This window comes from Tauraco erythrolophus, chromosome 8 (genome assembly GCF_009769465.1).
Source record: "Tauraco erythrolophus isolate bTauEry1 chromosome 8, bTauEry1.pri, whole genome shotgun sequence".
NCBI classification, from domain to species: domain Eukaryota; kingdom Metazoa; phylum Chordata; class Aves; order Musophagiformes; family Musophagidae; genus Tauraco; species Tauraco erythrolophus.
In genome coordinates, this window is record NC_141472.1 from 23,894,951 (window position 1) to 23,914,756 (window position 19,806).

General features: G+C 37.2%; 1 protein-coding gene across 1 annotated transcript in view; it reads right to left on the reverse strand.

Annotated features, from left to right (window-relative positions):
* Positions 1 to 15,858: 15,858 nt before the first annotated feature.
* CSRNP3 (cysteine and serine rich nuclear protein 3) overlaps positions 15,859 to 19,806 on the reverse strand; it is a 70,894-nt gene continuing 66,946 nt past the window's right edge. Inside the window, 7 exon segments of the mRNA XM_086615914.1 lie at positions 15,859 to 15,992; positions 15,995 to 16,522; positions 16,525 to 16,584; positions 16,587 to 16,799; positions 16,802 to 16,898; positions 18,427 to 18,569; positions 18,572 to 18,722. Coding sequence (XP_086472040.1) covers positions 15,859 to 15,992; positions 15,995 to 16,522; positions 16,525 to 16,584; positions 16,587 to 16,799; positions 16,802 to 16,898; positions 18,427 to 18,569; positions 18,572 to 18,722 — 1,326 coding nt within the window.

Below are 19,806 nucleotides of genomic sequence, written 5' to 3' on the forward strand. Positions count from 1 at the left end.
TATGATGGCAAATTGCATTTAAAAGTTGTTTAGAGTCAGATCAACATGATATTCACACTATAAAGCTAGGAAATGATAATTCAGCTCTTTGTACAGAATTAAAAATAGAAATGCTGTATTTTCTGATGGGTACCACGTCTGTTACATAGGATAGAGAAGTTTCAGGAATAAAAAAGCTTGTGGGAAAGGAATAAGAATTGTTTAATGAATAATGTTTATGTTGCTAAAGTGGCATTGACTACTGAAGCCAGCAGCCCTACAAAAAATTAATGTTCAAGACAGACAATTCAAATAGTATCCTTGTTCACTTAATATTTTATTTTTGTTAGGGGCTTGTTTTTTTTCTGTTCCTAATTTAGTTTCCTCTTTCCTCATTTTAATCCGTCTTGCATGTCAAATCGTTATTTTTCTTCTCTCTGGGTTACAGCTCAGGGCAATAGCAAAAACAAATTTTGTAGGTGTGTCAACTGGAATTAAAACTTCAAATTAATAATACTTTTTTTAGTATGAAATACCTAATTGTTTGATATTTTTTCTGTCTGCAACTGAACTAGAAGATGGCTGATGTGACACATCAACTTTTGTCATTTCATTACTAAAACTATGTATCCTGCCTTCCCTTTTTAGATACATATTTGACCTACGTTTCACACACTTCTTTTAATAACAATTATTATATAATACTTTGTTATATTATACTTGAATTATGCACATTAAAATTGCTAGTTGTTGTAGTTTACTTTTAAAAAATTCCTGTACTTTCTCCCTGGTGTATTTCTCTTGCTGCATTGTGCTAGTGCACACAAAGCATGAGGAAAGCTTTAAGCTTTTTGCTAAGAGTGGAGAATTTCCTAGGATTAATGACCTCAAAACAAATATGCTACCCTAAAATATTATGTTCCCAGACACTGTATGTAAAATTTTATTCTCAATTCAGTTGGACTGGCTTTTCCTAAGACAAGACTGACTAATTGTGGAAGATAGCAACAGATGGTTGAGGCCCTATGATGTGACCTACCTGACTGAGGCAGGTTAGACATCATCTTAGAACTACGAAATCCATTCTGATTTGGTGAATTATCAAAGTAACTTGATCTGGTGGCTGGAGAACTGTCTCCCATCATCAAACAGCTGAATTCTGGACCATAATAATTTGACTCAGCACAACTCAAAAGCAGCAATACAAACTGCTGTTGGTAGTATGTCCTTACTGTTGCACTGCTTCAAAGTATATAGAGAAGGATGAGAATCAAGTAGTTCCTCTTTTGAATGTCACTATCCCACTAGCTTTTTCTTCCTCCCTCCTGACAGTCCCTTTAACCTACCAAGTTTTAAGAGGACATTGCTGACTCTGCCACCTTCTCTTTACCATGAGCAATCTTCTTAATCTTCCACCTCTTTCGGGGCAAAAGGACACCACTGCTATAACCAGGTTGGGTTTCATGCTGGCTTATGTCAGTTTAAATGCAAAGATAATCTGATTTTTAGATTCTTGATATATTTTCTCTTTAGCTCTGTTTAGGAGGTTAGTTGGTGCCACTAAACATATGCAGGAGAGTAATTTCAAAGGCTTAAGTGCTTTTTTTTTTTTTTTTTTTTTTTTTTGGCAAAAATGGGAGCTTATGGAAGGTAAGACAGCCAGATAGGGTTTGGGGGACTCAATGGCCATAGGTTAATACATATGTGACAACTCTGAAGGTTTTTTTTGGCTTGTTAGAATTTACTTTCTCATGACATTTCTTTTCTGAACGTCTGTCATAAAATTTCTGCTGAAAATGCCCATTTCCATTTTTGACCCCTTAACTGGAGTCAATCAGGCATCTGCTCTGTTTCTGATTCCCCAGGATTCCTTGACATGATTTTTGCATTTGTAGGGGGTCTGGATCCTTTAAACCCATCCACCAAAGTGGTGAAATGTACCAAGACCTCTATCCCTAGTTAGTGGAGTTAATGGGATTGCTCTGCAGATCTTTAAAATCCCAACTCTCTAATGAACATATATGGTAGATTAGGAGGAAGCACTGGTTCTTTCTCCTGATGTTTCAGTGAATGTTCCCTGAAGCCAGTACAATTTACGTAAAAATGCTTTGGTTTTAACAAATCATTGTTCTTTCTTTCTTGTCTTTCTTGACCAGCTGTAGCTATCGTGTCAAGATAGAGCTAAACACTTTCACAGCTTCTTAATCAATTATTGTTTTTTTTCAAGCCTGAAGAACGGAATGATTTATGTACTAAGTTATAATTTTGTACCTAATATTACTAGACTCTAAAGACAGCCAAAGGTAAATCCTGTCTTGCCAGTAATGTCTCAAATATTGTGGATAAAGTTAGTAGGTGTTGAACTTCTGGGAAGAAATATCTGATGCTTGGGTTCATGAAGAAGAAATACATATGGTAGTGTCGGGTACAAGAAAGGAATGCCTGCAGTAATATGAAAGATTGGGTGACTGAAAGGATAATAGCAAAGAGAACAGAATTTGTCCAGGAAAGAGGCTTAGGGGGAGGGCAGAAGTTAAGTGGAAGAAAATTCAGGTCCTAACGTGGCAACTTAGGGAGCTATCGTCCCCAGTCTTCTGTTATCACCAATTTTGTTACCCTTCTTTTCTTAGCTTTTTTTTTTTGGCTCAAAATAAGCGGTGAAAGTACAGCAGTCTGAAATGCACTGTAAGAGACATACAGCCCAATGTGTAATAGTCCAGTATCAGCCAATATAGTATGGTTGGTAATGTCTTGGCAATGCAGTTGCCGAAAGAATGATCTACTTTTAGGTGAATTTGTGGTTTGTGAGACTTAATAGTGCTACAGCTACATGTAGTCAAATTTCCATCCAGGTTCAGTCAGTATGACTGAAGCCTGAAACCACTGCAACTAGCAGTAAGTCCTGGTGAATGTGTAAGAGATGGGAGAAACATTTCAAACTACTAAATTTGAGAATAAGATAGTAACTTGCAAGATGGAATATAAACACTCTGTGCTGTGTGCAAATGGCTGGTGAGCACAGCTGCAGAAGAAAGGTACGTTACACTTAGCAAGTGTTAACTTGTGTATAAGGAAGAGAAAATAGTTTTTTAGCACATTTAAATCTCAAGAAAAAGGGGCCTTCTGCCCATCTGATGGAAGGAAAAACTGATGCAGCCTGAAGGACAGGAACATAATGTTGGAAAGCAGTGACAAAGGCAGAAAGCTGGGTGGTCAAGTAAAGGACTCAGTGGACTTCGAAAACTGACTATGAGAAATGCTATGGAGAAAGAAGAGATGTGGGATGAAATGCAAAGAAAGTAGGGGGTCAGGTTCCTCTAGCAGTGTGTGTGGGACAGCAGTGCAAGTGAAGGGTGGTGAAAGCTTGAGGAAAAGGTGGAAAAGTGAAGTAGCAAGGAATGTGGAATCTCTGGTGGGAAGAATATTGTCAGAAATAGCATTCACACAGGAAATATATGTGGGCAGTTTAAGATCTCCCAGGTTAAAATCATAAAGTGCTGCTGAGGTTTCTTAATGATGACTTTCACCATAGTTCCCTGAATTAGTGATCCTTTGGAGTGCCTCCTGGATTATGTAAGTCCGAGAAGTCTAGATGCTTTCTTCTCCATTTGGCTAAACCTTCTATACTTCAAACATGCAGTGCTGGCAGGAAAAAGATAAGTGGTTGACAATGGGTATGCTATCAAAGAAACCATCACATGCCTTGTGACTGGTAACTGGTCAGTTGACAGGCTGCTAGCTACTGGGTGTGTTGCCAAGGAAGACAATTATATACATTTTTGTCACTTGTTGGTATAATTGCTTCTAAAGGCCATTCCTTTGACCGCATACATTACCTTGCATCTAAATAAAAATATTTGCTTTAGTATTAACCTTTGCTTTGAAACGAAATGATTTCTATAAGATAATAAGATTTGCAATTTAACAGGACACAGCAGTTCACAGTGACACAGCACACTTACCAAAAATATTGAACTGTGCTACTCTAGGACAAGGCAACATTCACTGAATATACTTCCCTGACTGTCAATCCAAGAACTCTTGTGTATATTTTCAAAAGGGACTGGAACATGTAATGAGAGGAAAAAGGAGTAAGAGAAAGCTAGTGGGCTCAGGGCAAATCATGGCCACCACCCCTGTCGTGATAACTGGCATTTTAGAGTTGAAGGCCACCTATTGACTTAGTGAAGGCCTGTGGTTAAAGCGTAGACTTGCGATGTTTTTGCTGGCTGTAGAACAAAATTGGTTTCTGTGGGTTGGCTGGGCCTGCCTAGGAGCTGGGCTTCTGCTTTAGCTCTGCCATGAGCTAAAGCAGAAGCAGCCCTAATTGCTGGCAGAAACTTGGAGAAAGAAAGATGGGGTCTGGGGAAAAATGCTGCCACGCAAAGGCCAAGCGAGATGAGGGCCAGCCTCTGCCTATGGCTATCACCCAGCTGGCTTGTAATTATCTAATTAAGGTTTAGGCCCTGCCTACAAAAGATGCAACACATCCTTGGAGCCACAGCCTAGGCTGGTGAGCAACATCTGCCTTCAATGTGAAAGAGAAGGAAGAGGCAGAGGTGTGGCCAAAAAGGTAATGTGTGGCTCCAGTGTGCATTTCAAATACTTGCTTGGGACTGGAGTCAAAAGCCCAAGGGAAATGTGAGAAGAAACAGAACTAAAAATGCTTTTTGTATGGTGATTTCCAGTATAAGTGGAAGATCTCTTCTGCAAAAGCTGGTTTGCCCTTATCCACAGCTTGTAGCACTCAAACCAGTTAAACACAAATGTGAAAATAAAAACGGTTTCTGCAGTCTGCCTACATAGTGCATTTTGCGGTGTGCGTATAAAGCTAAGCCATACAAACAAAGCTCGTGCAAGCTAAATCCCATTTCAGTATCAGAAACCAAGAAATATTTGTTGTATAACCCGAAACACTCTTTAGTAATGACATAATAAGAGAAATAATTCATTTATAGTAAAAGTAGTCCAGTGTGCTGTGTCACCATACCGTAACCAACTTAAAATCAGTTGAATTTTTCCTTGGGGCTACACTCCGCTTTCTATCGTGTCACCCTCCTTCCAGATCTCCTTTCTCTCTCCACAGCAGGAAATTTCAACTGAAATGTCTATTGAAAATATTTAGCTTTGTTCCTTTGGCAAGTATCTTCATTTGTCCTGCAGCCCTCATTGTCATAGTCCTGAAACATATAAATCCTGAGCCTTTACTCTTTAAGCTAATAAATTAAATTGAAGAGCTTTTTAAAAATGCTGGATTACATGTCTAAAAACCAATTAAAACATCTTTAAGTGCCTCACTATCTACAGCTCTTCTGGATGTCATGAACATTCAAAATCAGTTTGTTGAAGGGTATTCTCTGGCTCTTTTACTGTCTTTTTGGGTTGTTTGTTTGTTTTTTAAATTTAAGGCACTTTCAGCAATGGTAGTATGTTCTTCTCTTCCCCCACGAAGGGGAAAAAAATACTATTACATATAGAGCATGTACAAATGCGTACATCAGTCAGATGGCTATGTAAACTACTGAAGGTGACCAGAAAAGCTAGCATTGGTGTTAACCTCCAGCTCATCATGCTTGCTTACACATCCAGGAAAGTAATCACAAGTGCTGAAGGTGGTTTTATTTCAGGCGACGACAGCTCAGTCTTACTCCCAGCAGCACAAAACAGGTCCTAAATGTACTGGGATGCTACAGCCTGTGGTTTTGGGCAGCTCCCAGCCATGAACAAGTGGCCCCACTGGTCCTTCGTGGCTCTACTGGGTTATGACATCATTAACTGCAGTGGGACTTCGCCAGCTCACCACATCTGAGGATTCTGCTTCATCACCCTTGGGAGTAATTGCTGATTTACACTAGTGTAAGTATAGAAGTACGTGAGTACTATTACTAAATCGACTTACAACTGAACCTTAGTGTTAAGCCTTCTCGCTGCTGAACTGGCATCCTGATGTCTTGGGTTAGAACACTAGTGTTGAAAGTTGGTTTACAAATCTTTTTTTGTCGCTACGGCTTAGCAGGCCCTGGAGCAGCGCTGTTAACCATAGTTCATGCCAATGCCATAAGCAGTCTGATAGCTGATGTTAATCTATTCCATTCTATTTAACTTCTAACAAATTAAAAATGAATGCTTACCTGTGAGAACTTTTTTTTTATAATCTACAGAACAACATCTGATCTTTATCAGTTTTTGTAAATACAAACAATTTAGCCATATGTAATATGTCATTAACACACACTTAAGGAGAACTTACCTTTTACAAATGTACAGCTCAATATTAATAAATACCAGAATAAAAAGATAGCAGAGACTTGTGATTGTTAATTATTTTCATAATACGGCAATGTTGATCAGAAAATTTCAAAATAATTAAGTAGTTGTCCTGAAATTTAACAGTATGCTTTATATGCCATTGTAGCCATTGAAATTATTTGTTGTGTAAAATTACTGCAAATTGTCCACCAGAGAGAGCTGTTGCAAAATTTTTTTCCAACAGCTATTGAAAACCATTCTTTCATTAACTTGCAACCAAAATGATTAAATTCACCATGATAGGTGCAGATGAATCATGTAGTTTATTCCATCGGCCAAAGAAAAATGTAGGCAGTCGTATCATTAAAGGTCAAACACATATGCCTAACAAGGCGTTTCTGTTAGTTTCTTAAATATTTATATGCTGATTAAATATATTAAAAAAACCCCCACAAACAACAAAACAGCAAAAAAACCCCACCAAACTGAAACTGTTTCTTTTAAGCTATCAGACCATAAGGAATGGGAGAAACGCTTGAAATTTCACAGAGCCTCTTTCGTGGCTCTGCAGGTCTGAGGGAGGAGGTGCAGTGCTTATTCTGGCTCTGTTAGGCAAGAGAGGAATGTCTAGTGACTGCATAGTAGAAATAAGATGCACAATGCACTGGCAGCCATGATGTAACGTAGAAACCTGTTTTACTTCATTGCAAACAAATGGACAATATATATTGTACAATATATAATAAAAATACAGCCGATACAAGTGCCACTAATTAACAAAAAAACTAATGTTAAGACTTAAAAATGCTTATTTTTGTAATATATACACTGCAGTAATAAGCCACAATAAATACATCAAATTCCATATCATTCATAATAAATACCGAAAATATAATACAGAAGAATACAGTTAATTTGAATAAATTATTACAACATAAGGTCTAGGTTAAGTTCTGTTGAATATTACTGTAGCTTATATTACCCTTTGGCATCTTTGATGTTACAACTTGTTTTAAAAAAGAAAGGAAATTAAGGAATCGCGTAGTTCATGAAGTTCAAATTATTTCCGTATACAGATTTTAAGATGAACTTTCCCTTCGCTTCTTCAAACAGTTTAAAAGCAGCAGTCCAATTAAATATGTTGCTTTACTGTTGAGATCTCCATAATTTTAGTACGCAAGACCGTCTGTAATGGAAAATGTTAAGTACTTAACATAATTATTTTTTCTCAAAAATTAGTAAAGTTAGAAATAATGTACAAATTTTAAACAAATGGCTGCAATTACACCACAATTTTACTAGTCCCATTTGAATGGATTACACATCTGAAAGACCATCAACTTAAGCACTTCTGAATCCATGCCCTGGTGTATTATTTACCACTTGCCAACAAAAATTTCAAAAGCAATTTTATATTCTTACGGGGAAATATAATATATACACAGACAGAGATGAACCTTCTAAAAGACAGAGCTGGACTAGACAGTGCAAATGTTACGTAGTTTGTATTTCTCAAAACAATAAAACCACTTAAACCATAAAAAATTTAATAAGTGTTTGTTTTGTTTCTGTTTTTTACAAAATTACTATTAGCTGTAGATGGAAACCAATGAAATAACCAATTTCCATGTTTTATGTTTACAGGCATTAACTAGTACATTTGCATGAATAATTTTATTTGTAAAGGTTATTACACCAGAATGCAATTTAACTTGAAGGACTGACTTTACTAAAACAGCATTACAGGCGGAGGCTCTTAGGAACAGATTCGTAATCTATAGATTTTGACTATTTTTGTACTGTTAAATGTCTAGCGCTTATTTTACATCAAACACTTTTTAAACATGTTTCACAAACTACACTCCAGACGTATTGCCATAGAAGTGCCTACAATCAGTCAATTAAAAGAAGGGCCCAGTCGGTAAGTATTGTTACAAGGGCACTGTTATGCAAGAACTGAAGTGTGATATTTGTGTGAACTGGTCTGAATAAAGAGCATGCCTGCTGCTTTAGCAATGATGCAATCTTTTCCAGAAGCTGAAAACTTGTGCTCAATCTGTGTATCAGAGACTCACAAATGGACGGCTGGTTCTTTACAGTGATCCCCCAGTACCCCAGCAAAGTTGACCTTCACCCATAATCCAACCCAAAAGTTCATTCTTAAGATCGTCTTTAAAAAGTTTAAGATCGAGAAACCTAGAAGAATTAGCTGCCATAATGTGCTACGTCTCATTTGAAAATCCCAAGCTAAAATGCTAATAAAAAGCACACCTATTTCTTCTTTCCTTTTAGTGTCTCCTGTTGTTATCTGAGGAACATGTCATGCCAGAACATGTGCCATGCAGCACAGTTAACTGAAATGATACTGAACATGACTTTGCAGTTGACACAGGCAAAGGAAAGACACGGTAGCAATGTTTCTTGGCTGTTGCTTTGCTTCATAGTTTTTTACCCCATGGTTTTGGATAAGTCTTTTATTTAATGTCTGCCTGTATACAATTAGTATGGAAAAATGACATTTCCTGTTTGCACTGAGTTCATGTTTGTTTTAAAATATATTAAGTAACAGAATTACTATTCTGATCTATCATGGCCAAGCTCATAGTGAACATGCGTATATTTTTCCATCCTTGCTGTGGGAATATCTCAATTTCCCTACTTACTTCCTTTTTTTTTTCATGTAAAATCTTTTCTTTTGCCCTTTAGAAGAAAAAAAAAATCAATCTACCTCTTGACTTCATCCTTCTTTTCCCTCTGAATTGCCCTTTCTATCCTCCCCTCACTCACTCCAGGGTGCACCCATGCCTCTAGACACAGTATTATCTTGATCGTTGCATTAGAACAGTGGTGTACATTTGTATCTTCCACTATTTTTCCTGTCCATCAAGAAACTCTAATCCAGTCTTTATGGGTTGTTGGAAAAGTGCACAGGTAGAGCATGTGAGGCAAACTTCTTGTGACTTGATTCTGTTCGATACTTATTCATAAAATACCTAAGGAAAACAAGTGTCATGCTAAAATGAAAATTAAAATAATTGAGTAAATAAATGAAGTTTGCCTTCTGTTTTTTTTTTTGGGTGTGTGTCCATGTCCCAGCCCTGGATGAAGGACTATCATCTTCTCAATTGAGAAGCAGCAACACAGAACATCACGAACGTGGTTCTCCAGTCAGTGGGACCTTCTGTGTAGTGAGTATGTATCCTCCTACCCATAAATGTAATATAGCAATACACATTTTAGCTGTTCCTTTTTAAGATCTAATTCACTTCTGTTTTATAAAAGGGTGTTTTTAATTTATTACTTATTATTTACATTAGGAAAAAGAAAAAAAAAATTCCAACAGTAGTTTCAAGGAAACGTTTTGTTCCCCTAGGTGATGGTTTTCTACTTTCTCATATCTTGCATTTTCATCCTGTACTGGGCTCAGGAGAAAACCACCCTACCACATCCCTGCAGCCTGTGGGGCAGGTTTCCTTCCTGTTTGTTTGTGTGTATGGAAAGAGAGAGTCTATAGAGCCCCACTGGGACTGCTCCCTCATGACTCTCATTCAGAGCCAATGGGGGACTATGTTTCACCACAGTTTCAATCTATCTACATGCTAATGGTAAATGAAAAATAAAATGAACTCTTTTAGCAAAATAAAGGATAGATAGCACAGAGGACACTAGAGTTGCCCTTGTGCTCGATTTTAATGAAAAGCTTTACTGTACAACAGACCTTTCCCAGAAACCAAGATGAAGGGAGGACGGAAGGAAAAGAAAAGATTAAGGCTGCAGAACAGATGTTTCATGAACTGGATGTTCTTATAAAAAGTAAAATTCTTGGTATCAGCCATTAGGGGAGCAGGAAGTTCTCAAGGATGTTACAACTCCCCTCCTTAACTGAAACAATATTCTGGCACTCTTAATAGCAACAAAATTAAAAGCTGCCTCTGATTTAGGAGTGAGAAGAGACAATGAACAGGAAGCACTTAGGAAGAACTCAAGTGTGTTTTCACTCAGACATATTTACAACTAAATCACACTTGTTCATCACATTCGTGCTTTGGATTTCACACTTCCTGGAGAAAATGGACAACAAGTAATTTGCACAGAGACAGCAATTACAGAGAACAGCAAAATTAAGGAGTAGTTTAAAAAAATTTGGAAACACTGAAAAGGCAGATGTTGAGATGTCTCATACCAAGGAATATGTTAATGAACTAGACTCTGTTTTGAAAATAACAGTAGCTTTCTACCATTTTAAAAAAAATAGTAATCAGATTTAATATTTTAGAAATAAATTCTATAGAATATATTCTCTGAGTTCATTCTAGTTTTTCTAAGTATTTTACATCAAGTGTTCTGCAACCATAATAAAGTAGATGATAGAATTACTCTTTAGCTGCAGCGGGAAAGTGTAACACCACTGAACACTTAGGGATTTCCTATATCATCCTCTTCTGTTCCTGATCCTGACTGCTTCAGGAAATTAAACAACTGGCACAACGAACATGAGTTTATACAACTCACGAGCTATAATATGGGAGTTTCTTATTTAGCAAATGCCTTTCAAAACAATATCATGGGTCTCACTTGCTTTCGCTCTGATCAAGGGCACCTGCTTCGCCACAGGAGCAACATAGACAAGGAGTTTTCAGCTGAGAATTTGTCTGGCAAAGGACAATGTGCCACAGAATATGACTGCCCTGATGCTGCCAAGTATGATGCTGCAGGCAAACTACAATCTTCCTGCTCAAATGTTAAGCACTTGACAGGTGAGTGTTGTATACTCAACACAGCTTTTATTCTAATTTTCACTGTGAAATTTATCTTTAAACTTTTGCTCATTAATCCCGTCCATGGAAAGGAAAGCTGATTTTGCTGTGTTTCACACTAGTGGCAAAATTTCTGTTTGCTTGGATTGGGGTTTATTGGGAAAGTGACTTAGTTTGCAGCACAAAAATTTCATTACAATGCCAAAAAAGAGGAAAAAAAAAATATATTTTGCCTGGTCTACAGAACTGTTTTTCTATTGCAGTAGCTCCAAGTACCTTACAAACCAGAGCACAGAGAATGGAAGTGACAAAGCAGGACAAAGGCAAAGCCAACAGAATCCAGATCTCCTCTGTCTGAGTCCAATACTCTCTATGTAGTATATCTAATTCCTATCGAAGAGTCAGAAGCATCTGAAATATTATAAAAAACATAATACATGTTCTGTTTTGCATACAAATGTATGTACACAATCTGGAACAAACTAGCTGTGTTTCATGCAGATACCCTCTCGATTGTGAGGCAGGGAATGCTGCATGATCAGTTTGTTTGCACGTTTACTGAAATACAACGCCCGGGTAAGATCAGAAACTGGATCTGGATCAGTTAGCAAGCCGGTGAGTAACAGCACCATGAACACTACACACAATTTCTGCAGAACTTAGACAAAAGGCAGGATGGCATCGTTAACTGACTGAGTTAACAGCTCAGTGAGCAGGCTGAGCCGTATTTATATCAAGTGATGGTTACTAAGATAGTGTAATCAATGGCCTTGAAATAAATAAATGTCAACTCAAATTATGATTCACTGGCAGGAACTTTTGTAAATTAAAAATAGTAAAACTTTACAAACCTAGAACTTTCTGATCTAAATGGCATACAGCTCATGAAAGATTTTATTTAATTAAAAAAAGGAAAGAAATATTAGAACTTTTTACTGACCAGCTTTTAATTTTTTTTAAGGAGTTCCAGTGGGCATGAGTTGTACCTCTTAGGAAACAATTGCAATTGCTGCAATTTTGCCAGAAAACTTCTAATTTTATGTCTAACGTCAGTTAAAGCTTTTACACATAAACCCTAACAATGCATTTTTTCCAAGAGAGGCAAAGTTCACATTACAGGCAAAAAGACATGCAGTTTTAGGTGCTTTTCCAGTGATGATCTGTGTGAAAATTCTGTTTAACAGAAGGAAACGCTTTTGTTATGACTCATTTTTCTGAACTACATAGTGTAATTGTAAACTATCTACCAATTTATTACCCGGCTTCTTAGGAGTGATTATCAGTAGCCAGGTGTCTTGGGCAATAAAGCTGATACAGCTATCAGTAAAGTAAACATTTCCACAAATGATTGATATACTGTGTTGATACAGAAGCAAATACTGCTGTTTATCTGTTATCACCACAGAAATAGCTTACCACAAAATGAAAGGACTTGTTATCATCATGAGTATTATCCAACTGGGAAATGGGACACATCATATAATTATTACATACTAGTCCAGAATAACATTAAAACATTTCCATGCCATGACTTAAGTTTATTTTTCTTTATATGAAGAGTACTTTTTTATTCTAAACAAAACTTGAAAGTCTCATCAAGGGTTGAGAATCTTAGCTCTCACCTGATTTCTGCAGCCTGCTCTAGATTTCACAGTTAAATTAGCCTATCTGTTTTGGTCAGGGCTGTGACTACTTTTTTTTTTCCACTCTAGTCAACTTATACATGCTAGAAAAGGCCTTACCTTTGTTATTTGCTGGTATGGAATTGTTTGGGGAACAGGTTTACTCTGTGTTAAAAAAGGTTCCTGTTTTTTTTTTCCCCTCAGTGTGAGTTTATCTTTGTTTAGGCGGCCTGTTGATATTTCAGTACAGCTACCAGGAAATCTCCATGAATTACAAACAGACTTGACTTTGCAACTTGTTGCAAGAACTAAAACAAGCTTTCTTTGCTTTGTATCCCGAGATCAAATCTTGATCACAAAACATCAGATCAAATCAAAAGAAAGGTATTACTATCTACATTATCACCACGTAGTTAAGAATATTTTTGCAGCATCAATCTTTTTTCTGCACATTTCACTTTGTGACTCCCAGGAATTTAGCTACTTTAAGCAAGGGAAAATAGTGCAGTGGACGCTCTTTATATAGTCACTGCCTTCTCTACCCTATCCATTACTAGCTACTGCTTATTATCTGATGCTGCAAGCTTTAGAGAATTTAGCTGTATTCACCCCTGATGCCTCAATGGCATGGAACATATACATCTAAGTACTCAGAATTATACAGATGCTAATTCTAAGAAGGCCTGGAGTCTGAAGCCTGTGCCAATGGAAATAACCATCATCTCAGTATTTTAAAGCTAGCTGAGATGTATTTTTAAAAGTTAATCACTTACTGTGCTTGCTAATATTACTAAAGATATTTTAATGTGAAAGCACAGGGGCCAAGAAAATGATTTCTTATTGCTCAGTAAGGGGGTGAATAATGAAATAAAATATTTCATTTAACTTTCCCCCTGAGAGAAATACCCTAGTAAGGTGTGCATGATCCTCCAGCAGCCAACACACTCGGAGTTACAAAGCTGCTACCGACTCACAGCTACTGTCTCAGCTCAAGTAGAAGGGATTTGTGCTTTTGGTGCTGGTGTAGCATAAGAGTGCCAGACTGAAGCCTGCTGTTATTGCAGGATGTCTATATACAGAGAGACTTGTTACATTTGCCCATAGAATATCCTGAAAGAATAATATTCTTATTCTCAGATGCAGAACTTTTTTATGAACTAACATGTTTCTCTTTAAAATAAAGATGGGTATTTGCTGTATGGAATTGGAGAATACACACACTTACCTGGCTATTCAGCCTTTAGAGAAAGAGACCAGAGTGTTCTGTGACTAAGAGGAACAGAGGCTAAGGAACTGCTGTGCCAGATAACCAACAGGACTGCACTTTCCAGGAGATGGAATACTTTACAATCGTGGAATCCAGTCCCTAGAGAACGAGGACTTTCCAATGCGGTTCATATAAAACATGTAGGACTTCTTGTGGAAACAAGTAAATAAAAAACCTTCCCAGCTACTACATGGAGTAAAAATATTTTGCTAATTTAGCATAAAAATGAGAAATCACTTTGCCCAGATTTTATATAAAAACAATTAAGTCAGCTTATTTTTTTAAAAAACGTATTTTCAATCTGGCAGTTTTTCTACTGGAGTACTGTACATGATGTTTTAAAGAGCTTCTAACCAGAAGAGTCACTGTTACAGAGCTACAATTTACACTGTGTTTACATGCATATTGTTAACCATCTAGATTTGACACAGATAGAAACTAGATTCTGATCCTTATTTTGACAGACATTTCAACCCACTTGAGTATAACAAATAACATTTCAGTATTAGAAGAACAAAAATGTTAAAATAGATTTTGAAATCAAAATAAGGCAGTGTGGAATTATCAGTGTAGAGAAAAGCAGGTTCCTATACCTCCTTTTCTAGACGGAAGCAAGAATGGTTAACAAATGAAAGGTTAAGATACAGCAGATATTTTAAGTCCCATTTCATTTAAAAACAATGGAGTACAAAGTAACTGATATCCATATGATGCAGGTGCTATTTTGATTGCAAACTTTATCAGATGATGGAAAATTTCTGAAGCTATGTTTCCTCACTGCTTCTATTGGTTCCTAATTAGACCAAATGACTCTCTAAATCTGAGATACGATCAGAATTCTGCAAAAGCCAGTCTCGTATTTTATAAAAACTGCTAAATATTTAGGAAATCTAGACACTTCCACATTTTTATCCATGCTTCATTTAAACTTTGATCAGCAAGTCTCTGCTTTTAAAAATTACCTACTGACATATTACTAAACTGGCTTGGGAAAACGTACAGGTTTTGTTACAATGAATTTTAAGATTTTACATACACCTCAGAGTCTGGAGCTATGGCATTTCTCCAAAATAATTCACAGTTCCCACAGTTACAGTACTGCAAAATGGCACTAAAGTGCATAAGTATCTGAATGTTTGTTGGGCTAAAAGGTGCTGTGCAAGCTTAAGTTACTGCTTTGACCATTATATACAAGATCATTTTTCTTTGGGGAGAGGGTACTAGTTCTGGAGTGCCACTGATTTTACCTTTAATGGAGGATTGTCTACCTTTCACCTTTCTAGAAGATCTAAATGCCCCTGTTCTGACTCTTCTGTTTGTTAAGAACAGTGAAAGAGAAAAATAATACACTCTAAAAATGCATTTCAAGATAATTTACCATAAATGGTATTTAAAAAAACAAAGGAAGAATACATGGTACTCCAGATGAAAAGCGGACATGCTCTTTGTAACTAGCTAAGGATCTTCTGCTCAAATGAACATGCTGTTCATTTTTATCAAAACATGAGTACTAAACTACCATAAATAAAATACATACAGTACAGAACAATTAAAACGTTTTTGTACAGTAGTTACTTTTACATTAAACTTACCATCTTTTCTGATATGTTGAAAATTAGGACTTTAAACATGATTATTTCAAAGTATCACTTTTAACAATCTTGCACAGGCCCGACAATCAAAAACACAAAGCTTTGATTCAGATAGCTTGGCAGGTTTCACATACTTCGACAGGTAGGCTACTTTGAAGTATACTGGGTGTGTTTTTACTTATGTGTTTTATTTTTATCAAAAGACAGTTTTTATTTAAATCTTACATGAACTGTTTTGATGCAATACCACTGCCAGTGTAGCTTGAGAAAAAACGTGTCTGGAACATTGACTATAGTTCAAGTGTTGTCTACCTCTTAGAAAAGTAAGATTCTAGGAAATCCAATGTGAGTGCATTTTCATACAGGAAGTCAGTCCTAGAATAATTTTAATATTAAACAGGTACTGTTTCTACCACTGGTGATTTGATGCACTCTTCGTGCAGTCTGCTGTTTTCTGGGAGGTTTAGTGAACTCTCAGCAGGGTGCTCTTGTACGCGACTGTCGCCATTCAAAGCTGAAACAAAGCATCTTGAGAGGGACCTTTCAAGTATGAGTGAAATTCCACTTGAGGGTGACTTGGCCTATGCTCAGTGTACAAACTGTTACATGGAGCACTGCTATCACCTTCAGAAGATGAGCAGCAAACAATCACTGAGGGGTTTGCAGAAGGGTAATGAGGGCTGCTAAAAGTTTCCTCTGATTGCCGTGTGTAGTCAACAAACTGTTCTGAAGTCATGTTGTAAGGCACCAGAGAAAGACTACCGTTCTTGACAGCATCCCTTTCTGAGTAAGTCTCACCAATCTGGTTAGCAGTGCCAGCAACATGGTTCTCTATTTGGTAATACAGATTTGAAGAGTTAGTATAGTATGAGGCATTTTTAGAGTGGTTTTCATGCACAGCAGTTCCATCAGAGTAGCAAAGGACAGAAGGAAGAGGCACCATATCAGCGTGGGAGCCCATGCTTTCTACAAAATCATCTGCTTTTTCTTCCTCATCATCTTCCTCCTCATCTTCCTCGTCCTCTTCATCATCATCTGATTCACTAGGGGCTAACTCTGTGTGCTAGAATCTGTAACTCCACTACAAAAGCTACTCCCATCTTCCTCTTCCTCCTCTTCCCTGGGCAGTCCAAGTCCTCAGCTGCCTGAGAACGCATAACGGCAGCCGGAGGTTCGGTTTCGATCTCAAAATTTTCAGCAATTGAATATTCAACCGGATGGGGTCCCGGACTCATAGAACTAGTGTGTGCACTTATCTCAGTGTGGCAGCCATTTAGTGCCGGAACTTGCTGCTCTCTATTTTTCTCCAATTCAAGTTTCATTATTGTGTGCAAAAGTGAGTCCGTACACGGATAGGATTAAATTCAATTCTGCCTGCTGTATTGCTACACCCTTCTTTAGTGCAACCGCATGGAAAAGACATACGATCCACCTTTTAAAAGAAAGAATACAGATTAACAACACGTAGCATAAGCCTGGTGATACGACAGAACCTAGACAGTCTAAAGAAATTCAATAGTGAAGTGGGATTCACCTTGAGAAGCACTTGTAGGAACAGTCGAAGCTAACAATAATTCAGAGGGTTAGCCCTGGAATTTAGCACTACTGATAGGAACGCTAAGGACTCACGCATGCAATGATGTTGCAGAGTAGGAAAAATACATGTCTGTTCCACTCGTGAAAGCATTACGCAGTGGACAAAACATTAGTAGTTTTTCTGGTTTTGGATCTGCTACGGCTTTACTCCACGTTGTACTCAAATCCAGGCAAAAGCATTACCAGAAAGTCTTAAATTTGATAAAAATCACAGAAACTAGAAATCTACCTTAAGAAAATGAGTTCTGTATAAAAACCTTTATAAAGTTGCCAGTGGGGACACCTGAACACAGAAAGTAGAAATGAAAACTCGAGTACATTTTAAAAGATATTCCAGCCAACTCTAGATGAAATTTTCTAAGCACAACAGAATGCGGGCAGAACTTATGTATCTAATAATAGCCAGCCATCTTAAATGTCTAAAAAGGTGACTCAGGCCACAAGTCAGATAGTTCAATTCGATAGCTTAAGGTCTATGATTTTCATCTACACTATAATACCTAAACATCAAATACGACACAGAGGAGAAGCATATAACACAATCTAGCACATCTTCCCCACATGTGAAGATATGAAAACAGGAACAGCAAAGAGAATACATTACTTAAAATAGTAGAGAAAGTTTAGCTTGGATTTAAGAAATGATGAAAAATGCATTCAGGAAGAAATCAACTCAGCTTCATAACAGCGATTCAGGAGAAAATTAGTGGAAACATCTTTTAGGGAACGTTTTGGGACATTTACAGCTGTACATAGGACACTGTAAACGTACAATACAAAACATCTTTTCAATCTGCAGAGGAAAAACTACCTGCTCTATTAGCAGATGTATTTTTATTGCCTACGTGCCAATTTATCATGCGTGCATTTTAAGTATCATGCATGTTAAATAAAGGACAGTACCACAGAGTTTCATGTATTGTTTCTCATTGAGTTTGGACTACAATTCACGTTTGGACGATATGTCTCTAAGATAAAAAGTGGTATCCTTTCTGAAATCTGTGGGCTACTGATTCTTCTGTGGTCTGCATCTGCATATTTAGATAAAGGCCACAGAGGAATATGAGGAACAGAATGTTTGTATAAGAACAAAAAAAACCCACCACCTAAACAATGTATGTGTCTAAACCAATCACAACATAAAGAAAGATGTTGAAGAAGATTGTTTGTATTGCACACTATATACTCCTAAATCTGGGCCTTAAAAAACTGGTTTGACATCCACAAGTGTTATCACTTAATAATTAATTAATTTCCAGTAGGTATAACTTTAACAAAAAGAGTACACACATGTGCATGCACACATCCTCCTCCTCCTCCCCCTCCCCTGATAGTTAGATAACAGCAACAGTATAGACATTTACCTGACATTTTATGCCTGCCAGACTGCAAGTGCAAGTTTCTGGATCACAGAACACACGGCAGTCACAGCCACAATCCTCTCTGGACAGGCGGATGGCCCGCAGCTCGTGTTTTTCTTCCACATCAATCTTCTTCACTCCAGAGCTCGCAGCAATGCCCTTCGCTTTTTTGTTGGCAGTGGTTGTAGAAAGAAGTACTCATCTACTTCAGTGTTGTCTAGATCAATATCATCATCAGAAATGTCATCCAGTGTCAGGGTATTGGCTTCTTCAGACTCCACTGTACCATTCTTTGTCATCTGTCACATAGAACAATTAACAAAGTCCTTAAACTACACTCACACATGCATTTATGTGTCATAGATGTAAATACATGTACTGCATTACCAATGTGGAAAAACCGTACGTAAAATGCTGCACGACTGCCAGTAAGTTCCACAACGTAATCACAGATGGGGTGAAAAGGCAGTTCTTTCACATTTAATATGTGAATTAAGACATGGTTTTAGTTTCATATTCGTCACAAAGCTAATTTTTTTCTGAGTTTCTAATTTCTTATCTGTTCTTTATGACCCTTATAATTTGTCATTGCCAGATCTCACACTTTTCTAAAATTCTAGTCTTTTCTATATTATTTCATAAGAAAATTTTTGAGTCCTTAATTGATTCTAGTTCCTGTCTCCGGACTCTGTAGAATTCTTCAATATCCCTTTTGAGATAATAATTATACTACCAACACTGCTTCAGATTACGATGCATCACAGATTTGAAAAATGGTCTATTTTATGTACTATTTGCTATCCTGTTCCTCTTTAGCCTGGCAAGTTGTTTGATGTTTCTCCAGCTGAGGTCACAAAGCAGTATTTCCACTTAATTGTTTGGGCAAATGCCTATATTTGCTTCTTGTGTTGACAATTTTAAACCTGGAAGTCACTTAATTTTTCCCCTTCATCTTTATTTGAAATGTATTTCATACGGCTGTTGCATATAGCTCTTCTGAAGTGCTTTCCAGTCCTCTTTGGTCCTGAAAATAAACCATTTAGCTTTGTGTTGTCAGACATTTTAGTACTTCACTAACCTGTCCGGAAAACAAGAAATAAGTTGTTAACCTCTTAGGAAGGATCTTGAGAAAAGTTTTAGAAAGGATTCACACTCCTTTCCTAGGGATATGAATTTTTGAGCCTCTGTAGATACAAGTATCCTGGCACTATTATTACCTATGTAAAATCCAGCTCTCAAACCTTTCAAAAATCATTTCAGAATTAAATGGCCATGAGCATCAAGCACAAACATGCAGTGCCACTTTCATAAGACAGCACACTTCTGTATACCATACTCCTGTAACTCACCTCATATGGAAAGGGGTGTATATATTCAAGAAGA